This window comes from Chenopodium album, chromosome 19, assembly GCF_948465745.1.
Source record: "Chenopodium album chromosome 19, dcCheAlbu1.1, whole genome shotgun sequence".
Classification (NCBI taxonomy): Eukaryota; Viridiplantae; Streptophyta; class Magnoliopsida; order Caryophyllales; family Amaranthaceae; genus Chenopodium; species Chenopodium album.
In genome coordinates, this window is record NC_137852.1 from 9,132,525 (window position 1) to 9,143,024 (window position 10,500).

At 34.8% G+C, this 10,500-nt stretch overlaps 1 protein-coding gene across 1 annotated transcript; it reads right to left on the minus strand.

Annotated features, from left to right (window-relative positions):
• Nucleotides 1-2,891: 2,891 nt before the first annotated feature.
• LOC145595892 (uncharacterized) lies at nucleotides 2,892-6,198 on the minus strand. The gene is made up of 3 exons (XM_081652321.1): nucleotides 5,853-6,198; nucleotides 5,007-5,381; nucleotides 2,892-3,688 (listed from the first exon to the last, which is right to left on the minus strand). Exons 1-3 carry the CDS (start codon nucleotides 6,024-6,026, stop codon nucleotides 3,257-3,259), a joined length of 981 nt encoding a protein of 326 aa, XP_081508447.1. The 5' UTR covers nucleotides 6,027-6,198; the 3' UTR covers nucleotides 2,892-3,256.
• Nucleotides 6,199-10,500: the final 4,302 nt, after the last annotated feature.

Here is a 10,500-nt window from a genome sequence, read left to right on the forward strand (position 1 = left end):
CCCAACTAATTCTCCCTCTTAGCGCATCAACAACAACAAATCGCAACCACACTACTTCAGCTCGCAACAACCATTCACCGCCCAACTTTAATTCACTCCCACCGATTCTCCATGGAGCACAACAACAAATGCAGCAATTCATCACCCGTAATCGATAATTCAGCCACCAACAATTACAATTTCGACCATGATCACATTTGTTAGAGGGGAGGGAGAGAGATTATGGTGCTTCTTATTGTTGCTGTTGTTATCGGAACTTTTAGATGGATTACGGGAAGTGTTAAAGGGAAAAGAAGGGTGGTCGGGACAACGACGACTCTGGGGGAAGGGATGAGGGTTTGGGTGGCGGCCGGCGCTCGGAGGGAAGGGGGCTGGGTGGTTGTGAGTGGCAGGGAACTGGCTGTTGGTGGATGCCTTGGTGGTTTTGATTTTTTATTATTATTATTATTTTAATTGTTTTAACTATTTTTTTTATATATTTAAGCCAATCATACGCCGACACGTGTATTGTAACTAGTAAGTTAGGTTGGATTACCGGTTGGAAGTGTTATTTGCGGACGGGGTATAAAGTTCGGATTAATAAAAAAATAATCCAAAGTTGGGATTATATTGACGGATAAGGCAAGTTGGGTTTAATCATGATAATTTTTCCTATATAATTTTATCTTTATGCAAAAAATCAAGAAAATAAAAATTCTCGAGTTTATTTGTAAGTTTAACATCTCATAAAAGGATTAAGGTTGTCGTCTCAGCTACAAATATCCAAACATCCATATTGATTGTGAATGATTTTAAAACCTAATTTAAACATATATACATGACAACATGAAACAAAGATTAATCAACCAATAAGGAAATTTTATCTTTTACCACCTCAAAAAACACAAAAATTGCTTTTAACCACCTTCCAAAAAAAAAGTTTTACTTTACCACCTCATAAAAAATATAAAGATAGTTTTAACTCCACTTAACGGTTTTCATCCAAAAATTCCGTTAAGTGTGGCCCACAGTAACACGTGTCAGCATTTTATTTGTTAAAAAAAGAAAAATAAAAAAAAAACAAAACAAAAAAACCTAAAACTACCCCAGCCACCACCACAACGCCACCCCCGCCGCCTTCCCCCAACTCACCACAGGCCTCCTCGAAACCACCACCCACGTCGTACCACCAGCCCCAACCCACCTGATCCTCCCCCTCCCTTTCCCGCAACCGTGTCGCCCCCAAAAACCACCAAACCCAAAACCCTCGTCCCCTATAAACGGCCACGAATCCGGCCTTAAAAGGCCGAAATCGGCCGGTTAAGGCCACTAAGCCCCAAAACCGGCCGATTTTGGCCATTTGTGGCCAGATTCGTGGCCGTTTTGGGGAACGAGGGTTTTGGGTTTCGTAGTTTTCAGGGGCGACAGGGTTGCGCGAAAGGGAGGGGGAGGGTTCAGGTAGGTTGGGGCTGGTGGTGCGACGCCGATGGTGGATTCGGGGAGGGCAGTGTTGAGTTGGGGAGAGGGCGCGCTATGGTGGTTCCTTTTTTTTTTTAATTTTTTTGGCCAATAATAACACGACACATGGCTTTATGGGCCCACTTAACGGATTCCTAAACGGAATTAGTTAAGTGGTGGTAATACCAAATTTTTGAAAATTTATCTGGTGTTAAAATCTATTTTTTTTTTGGGAGGTGGTAAAAGCAACATTTTCGTGCAGCTGCTGCACAACTCTCCTCCTTTTTCTTTCTCTCTCCTTCTTCCCTTCCCTTCTCTTTCTCTCTCCTATGCTCCTCCATTTTTGAGATCAAAATTAAAATCAAAACTAGAAATTCACATCAATTATATTGCATAAAACAACCATAAATTAATCAAAATTGATGATTTGTTCCGTTTGAAAGCGAAGGAGGATAATATTTCTGGTTTGCGATTCGCCAATTTGCGTTTGAAATTTGTTGAACTGCGATTTCCGGGTGGTTGGCAGAATTTGTGCGATTTGCGGGTGGTTGGCTGCGGAGGTGTGACTTTGGCGTGGTTTGAGTTTGGAGGTGGTGGCTGCGCGGATGGCCGTGGCTGTGGTAGGAAGAAGAGAGAGTGTGGTGGGCCGTCGGGGTTACGGCAGGAAGGAGAGAGAGTGGTTGGTTATGGTGGTGGTGGGCGGGGGCTGCAGTAGGAAGGAGAATAGTGGTGTCATGGTGGTTGTGTTGGTGGTGATAGGATTAGAAGAGAGAGAAACAAATCTTGGGTTCTTGAGTCTTGGTTGATATGGTGAATTTCTAACGGGATGAGAAAGAAAAAGAAAAAGAGTGGGAAAGAGGAGAAAGAATAAAAAAAAATTGTACTTGTATATATTTTGTACATCAACTAATACAAGCAATATATCAGCCAATTGATACTTCATATAAGTCAACATTAAAGACATTTATAAATACGTATCAGCCTACAAAAAGGAATATATAAGCCAACAAAAGATGCATATAAGCCAACAAGAGTAATATATCAGCCAACAAATGCTATTTATCGGCCAACAGAAAGTACATATTAGCCAACAAATGAAGCATATCAGCCAACACATGGAGCGTATCAACAAAGAAAAGCAACAGGTAAGTAAGCCAACAAATATACATATCAGCCAACAAAATAAAAAATATAAGCCGACAAGTAAAATATACATATAAGCCAACAAAATAAATATATTAGCCAACTAAAGAAATATATAAGCCAAATGATGTCTGATATCAACAAAAAAAAAAGGACTTATCAAATTTTTAAAAAAAAAATATATCAGCCAACAAAAAGAATATATTGGCCAACACAAAAATCATATCAGCCAACAAATAATAAAACACATCAGCTAAAACATGAAACATATAAGTCAATAAGTAGAATATATCAGCCATCCAAATCAGACGTACGAAAATTTGCTTCTCATCAATATAAATAATACTATATTATAACGAGTTTCATTAGTATTAATTAATCTTATTATCTTCCATAACATTCTTATACTTCTAAATACTAATTAATAAATCAACAAACTTTTATCTCTATTCTCTCACAATTAAGCTAGCTAGCAAGTACAAAACCCATGCTGGCCTGGCTACATATTGCCCTATTCCTAAAGTACGTAGTTTAGGTAGTTGTCTACCTTCACTCTTTAATCTCTTCTTCTCTCAAACAAATTGAACCAAAAACAATGAAAATAAAAATAAATAAACACCACTCAAAATTTCTTAGGAAAATGCACTACTTAATAATCCTTAGAACTTAATAATCTCTATAAAGAGCAAGCTAATCCACAAGAAAGTGCCATTAAGAGTATGGCTCCTTCTTCTTCGTCGCGAGGAAAGGATCTTTTAGAATTAGCCTTGAGATAATCCTTGTTTGAGCTCAATGCAATATCTTCAAAACAAATCTTCTTTGCATTATTAGAGGTGTTATTATGAGTATAATTATTGTTATTTCTTGCAGCTTCAATAACTTTACTTCTTTTCTTGAGAGGTAATGTATGACTTTTATCAAGATGATTATTATCATCTAAGCCTTTTTCTGTTTTTATCACTTGCACCTTTGGCTTGGGAGCTTCGACAGGCGGTGGCGAAATCGATGGTACAACTGCATTATCATTGCCAAATCCTGCTGCTGCTGCAGCTGCCATAGCTGCCCTTCTAGCTTTCCTTTGTCTTATTCCACATGCATTGCAAAGAGACTGTAACAAAAACATTCGACATGTATTTTTGTCATTAAATCATAGTCATAGACGGATCTAATACGAGATTAATTATAACAAAAACATTCGACAAGTATTTAGTATGTCATTAAATCAATAATCATAGACAGATCCAATAAGGGGCTTAGGTGACACGTGTCCCACCACTTAGAAAAAAAAAAATTGACACAACAAAAATTAGGATAAAAATGCAGGAGAAATGCATTAAGTTAACAATTACTTAGGGCTTGTTCTCATTGACTGAACTCAACTGAACTGAACTGAACTGAAATGAATATTTTAAAAGAGAAGGAAATTAGGAGCTGAACTGAACTGAACTGAGCTGAACTGAACTGAATTTCAATGTAACAGAACAGGCCCTTATTACCCCTCTAGTTCAATAATCCCATTAATTTTTAAAAAATGTTAATAGATCTCATTGAAAGGAACACATGATCTAAGGAAAGTTTCGCGGCAAAAACCTCTTTTTCAAGGGAAAAACCCTACTCATGGATGGGTGATTGGGTGGTCCTTGAGAATTTTCAATTGAAATTTGTTTGTTGTTTTTTTTTAGAAAATATATACTTGTTCCGTTTTTTTTTTCTTGATAAATTTAACTTTGATGGTCCTTATGATCCAACCCAATTAAGCTAATTGAACTAATTAGTGATCACAAATTTTGAACCTTAAACTAATGCTAAAGTCTAACTTGTTGTTGTCTTGACAACTACCTTCTTATCCAAAATTTAGATTATCCCCTCCTCATCAATTTGATCCAAAACTAGCATTAGCATACATACATACAAAAAAAAACCCTAATTCAATCACTCAAGAGAAACCATATAAACCATTACTTTTCATTAATTAAGTACCGGGATCAAAGTTTAAAAATGTACACTCTGCTTGTTAGAAACTTTGATCCCGATACTTAATGAATAATTGAATCTCATAATATCTGATTTTAATCATATAATACATAAAAAATAACTAACTCAAACACAAGCAAATGGTTGGTTATAAGCACTTAAAACATATTTACCCCTAAGATTGTTTTGCTAATAGTATAATTTGAACTATTAATACAACAATTGAATCTCAGCAAAGCTAGTAGCAAAGCAATAGGTGTAATTTGAATTACTAGTATGACAATTAAATCTCGCCATAGCTAGTAGTAAAGCAATAAATGTAATTTGAACCAGTAATATGACAACTAAATCTGATAAGTAGAGCTAGCAACAAAACGATTTAGTGTATGAACATCAGATCACATGATCTTAACATATAGTGTTGTCAAATTCGAGGCGAAAATTGAAAGTACCTTAGGGCCTTGAGGTCCACTTCTCCAAAGTGGGGTTGTAGTAGTATGACAATCTGAGCACACTCTTATCCCATCATTGTTTTGGCGTTTGGCAAGATCATGATCAAGCTGCTTCTTGCTATCTCTTGAGTCTTTAGAGGTTGCTATTTTTTGCATTATTCTCACCTTTGAGGGCTTCCATTTTGATCTAGAGTACTTATTTTGATCATCATTACCATAGTTCACCGGAGTTTCAATTTTCGCCTCCTCTCGAAGCTTGAATGAATAGCCATAACTACATCCACTATCATCTCCAATGGTGTTTTGAAGCCATGGTGAGCATGGTTGTCCAAGATCATTTGCTTTATTTTCATGGGACAAAACTAGCTTTCCAACCTGAGATCATATGATCATAGCATAAAATTAGTATCAAAGTACGACATATTACAAAACTATACCGATGATCATTATGTTACAAGATCTTTACTAGGAAAAAAATTGCTTAACATAATTTTCACACTATGAAGTATATAATGCTCCAATTTCCCCGGTTTCTATATTTTTCTTTAACAAAATCACAAAAGTTAGGTTGAATCATAAATAAATAAATATATAAATTAAAAACTATGCCGAGAGGATCACAAAAGCTAATATAATAAAAATTAAAATAAAAAAAAACCTTGCATAACAAGATAGTTTTATGTAGGATTTGTGCTAAAAAAATTTTGCATAAGTTTTTTTTTAATATAATTATATTACGATCATGTTACAAACTTTGAAGTTGATCTGAACTAGTCACTTATATATTTAGAGACAAAGGGAGCATACGCGGCCAAAAGAAATATATTATAGACAATTCTGACTCGCCTTCTTTTGTTCATGCCTTGAATAATCAAGAGATAAGATTTCATCGCGGTTGTGGGATTCATCATGATGTAAATTACCAAAGACTTGGAAACTATGTTGTGTATGATCTCCTTTTAACTCAAAGAAAGGTATAGGAGATGAAGTTTGAGGGTGATTCAAGTAAACAGGACTCATATTTTAGAGAGAGAAAGATCAAACCTAGAGAAAGAAGAGAGATCAAGGGTTGGAAAAAAAATGAGAAAGGCGGCATATGCTAAGGTTTGATGATATTAATGTTGTTATATATATATACTCATCAAAATGATCAAATGAAATAATTATATTGGTAAATTTGGTAAAGTTTATATTATAAGGGTAATAAAGGTAAGTGATCATATATGAAAATACTTTGATCAAGGGTAATATATATTAGCCATTCACGTGACTTCATGTCATCCAAGAGACACAAAAAGCTAAAAGAAGACAAAACCTAAAGAAGGTGTTGAGTGCTACAACTCGATCCTATAATGACAAAATTTCTCAGTCCATATCTTTCTATTAACCTCTAACATCAACTCTACAATAAGGCTCAAACCATGTTATTATTTTATAATATGTTTTATGTAGGTCAAGTTGAAGTGATTATAGATTTTAGGTGTTTGGAATGGAGGAGAGATGACGAGGAGGGAAAGCGCTACTAGTTAAGTTCAAACGAGGTTCCATTTTATAATTGATTCGATGACTTGCTTAGGTCATGAACTAATTTGAGGCTATTGACCGCTTTTTTACTATATATGGAACTACATATTCATACTAGTACCTTACGCATTGCCAATTAATGTGAGTTTGTTTAATGAAAGCACCTAAATCATGTCGAGCATTATTGCCATTCTGAAAGTTAGAATGGTGATTGTATGAGCCAAGATGTTGAGGAGATCATCAATGATTGGTTGGGGTCTAAGGACATAAAGTCTAAGATGAATGGCGATTATAAAATGGTATGGAGAGCCTAAATGAATCATTATCTTATACTGGTTGTTAGGTTTGGAGAAAGACAATGAATGAAAGCACATAACCAAATTCACGTGAAGTTTCATCTTAAAATCAATTTGCAATTAGAGAGCTAAAATATTATTGGCTATTGATGACTAACAATCACGTAGGTAAGGTAGGATTTAGGTCAAATTATCACAATCTTAATGATTGTGAAAAATCGAGTTTTCAAACCTATTTTATGCTCCGTTTTTTTTTCTAGTTTCGAATGAAAAAAAAAAGTGTGTCTCAAATGCGACAAATTGAGCTGCTTTAAGCATTAACCTAAGCTACAGTAAGTGACGGTATTAAGTTAAGGCCCAAATTAAGTCAGACCTAAATCTAAACGAGTCAGTCACAAAAAACCCTAATTAAACCTTTTTTTTTGGTGTTTAGAGAGCCACAAGGGCGGATGATGAGAATCGATCCCAAGATCTCTTGGAACCGGGAGGGGAGCTCTAACCATTTGAGCTATCCCTCACTCAATGACTCAATTAAACCTTTAAATGTACTCAACAAGTAGTGAAATTAAACAAGCCACTTGATTGACAAAGGGGTTGAATTTCTAAGATAAACATAGAGTTTTAATATGTTTTTTTTTTTTCAATATTTCCTTTTCTTTTGTATAAATCATCTGCTATCTACTTTTAATATTTATATAAGTCATTTGTAAGACTAATTATAAGAGTGGATCAACCAACGAACAACCTATTTAAACATGCAATTAGCTTGACAAAATTTCCAAGCTAGTGTTAAAATCATATTTAATTTCATGTGTTGTTTTTTTCTAAACACAATCATATATTCATATCTCATGTTGAATAATCTAATTCAAAACTCAAAAAATACTAGGTCAAATTCAAAATGAGATCAGAGGTATAGTACGAACTCACGCACACTTGTACTACTATATGTACCTATTTAAGCACCTAACATGCTAAAGGTACTCAAAGAAGAAATTCCCAAAATTTCTCCTGCTATATTAATTCAAATTCTAGTACTTGAAAAATCAAAGGTGAAGAAGCTCCAAACATCCAAGCAATTGTAGCTAAATGATCACATATTCTGCTATTGACTTGCATGTTCACTCCGACAACCACAGAAAATAAAGAGTACAACTAGATTATTATTTAGCTTTACACACTACTGTCTAACATTCCTTTGTCCTTCTTCTCACGGGAGTTTTTTTTGGTTCCTCAATTAGTAGGATATAGATGATGTACATACTATACGAACCCGAACGACTTTTTGCATCACACACACTTAACTTTAGTCTTGTTTCCTTAGAATTTCTAAACTTGTGTTAAAACAGAATCTGTTTAAACCATGGTCTTTGTGACTCCTTATAAGGCCCTGTTTGATTCACCTTAATTTTGCTGAACTGAAATTATTTTTACTGAACTGAACTTATTTTTACTGAACTGAACTTAATTTTACTGAACTAAAATTATTTTTACTGAAATTAAATTATTTTTACTGAACTGAAATTATTTTTACTGATTTTTCTATTATAATTCTTCTTTAAGAAAACTGAATTTTACTGAACTGAACTTATTTTTACTGAACTGAAATTATTTTTACTGAACTGAAATTAATTTTACTGAATTGAACTTATTTTCACTGAACTGAAATTATTTTTACTTAATATTATTTTTTTAAGGTGAAAAGAACAGGACCTAAATATAGAACGAAAATTTTGAACAAGATGCTTTATTTTGCTATTTCACACTATAAAACCTACAAATATGTTTGCCTTTTATCTTATGAAAAGTATAATAATGTCACCAAGTAGTTTAAAACGGCCAAATATTCATGAACTATACTTTGCTCATTCTTAGATCTTACCCTAGGACATAAAAGAGATGGAAGATTTGATATAAGATCTTCATCATCTTGATCAGTTTGTTATATATACATTAATTAATTAAACTATATAAATACGAGTGCACTCTCTTCGCCATAAAAAGATAAGTTTTAAGGTTAATTCGGCATAATTAGATGTAATCATAAGGTGAAATCAGAGTTATTTAGACTTAGTTTAAAAAACTTAATTTATATTTATTCAAATAAAGAGGACGTACATATGAAAGTTTAATCGACTGATAAGCACGTTAAAGATAAACAATAAGATGATATGTACTCGTACAAGTACATGTAAATCAAATTTGGTCCTCACGCCTTGTATTTAGAAGTTCGATCGTACCAACTGAATCAAGTCTGGCTTCCAAGTTCCAACTTAAGAAGTACAAGTAGTATCTACAATATGAATCACCAAACTTAATCCTAATCAACATACGTTACGTGTGCATGATCATATACAAACAGCAGCAAAAGTTTAATATTATAATAATGTCACCATCCAAGATATATTATAACGGACCCCAATAAAAATATGATCACCAAACTTAATGACAAAGTATATATGAAAATTAGAGAGGGCAGTCACACTCTTTCTGAGCTTGCCAAATCTTTTGTTCCAATAATTCAACGTTACCACAATCCTCAAGAAATCGAAAGGCCATTTTATGGTTTTCTTTGCTGTATTTTGGGCTGTTTTTTTTACCCCATTTCCTTTAAATTGTTCACATGTCTTCCCACTTGTTTAATTTTTGCAGTGATAAAAAAAATTATACTATAGGGTATATATGTATACTTATAAAATACCATTAATGCACTGGGGCTTTTGGGGACCATAGATCATGGCATGAAAATTTAAAATTATGTCCTCATATTGTTTATATATGATCGTCCATGCTATAATTTATCAAAAATCTTATATACATGCATAATCTGATATATTGATACGCCTGCTGATTTTTTATTTTTTTTAGATTCAATAGTTGAGTTTTACGCTTTTAATATACACTTATACTAAAATTATCTTTAATTATCTATGGTCACAACACTGCAACACATGGTTTACGAACTTAGGTGCGCAATGAGTAATGTGCATTTGTTTTAAACAGACATTACAGTAACATAAAACATGTGATGCTCACGGGAGTCACAGCCTAGAAGGATATGAGAGTGAGGAATAGCTTAAGTGGTTAGAGAGTCTCTCCCGATTTCAGGAGATTTGGGATCGATTCCCATCACCCGCCATTGTGACTCTCTAAAAAAATAGCCTAGAAAAACATAAGGGCAAAATAAAGAACACATGTACAATTCAAACCTACCTATAAAACATAGTGTAAAAGAACATTATTCAAAGGAAAAATTGACATTTGTTGCCGGCGAAAGTACCTTGTGTTACATTTGCTACCCGTTTAATTTTTTATTTCGGTACCACCCAAATTAAATCTCTAAAATATGTATTTCACTACCAACTGACTTACACCGTTACTATTTCCGTTAGTTGGGTTTAGCCACCGTTTCAACCACCTTGCAGCCACTCCTCCACCTCACTGTCACCCCTCCCCTCAACTACCACCCCCTTCCCCACCCTCACTACCACCCCCTGCCGGCGCCGGCACGAACCCATTCCCCTACGTAGCCCCGACCCCCACCCCGAACCAAAACCACCCCCCTTTCCCCTTCCCCCACCGGAATCCGCCCCTCAGCCCCGTTCCCTCACCGAAATCGACCCCCTCCCCTTCCCTCCACCTTTTTCGGCCTTCCCTAACCCTAAACCACCACC

Bases quoted from the DNA above. Each gene is read 5' to 3' on its own strand.
- LOC145595892 (XM_081652321.1), bottom strand. From the start codon at position 6,026: ATGAGTCCTGTTTACTTGAATCACCCTCAAACTTCATCTCCTATACCT. The intron at 5,382-5,852 runs GCGAGTCAGAAT...ATATGATCTCAG, and splicing joins CAAGGCATGAACAAAAGAAG to GTTGGAAAGCTAGTTTTGTC. The intron at 3,689-5,006 runs GTACTTTCAATT...TTTTTGTTACAG, and splicing joins GTGGACCTCAAGGCCCTAAG to TCTCTTTGCAATGCATGTGG.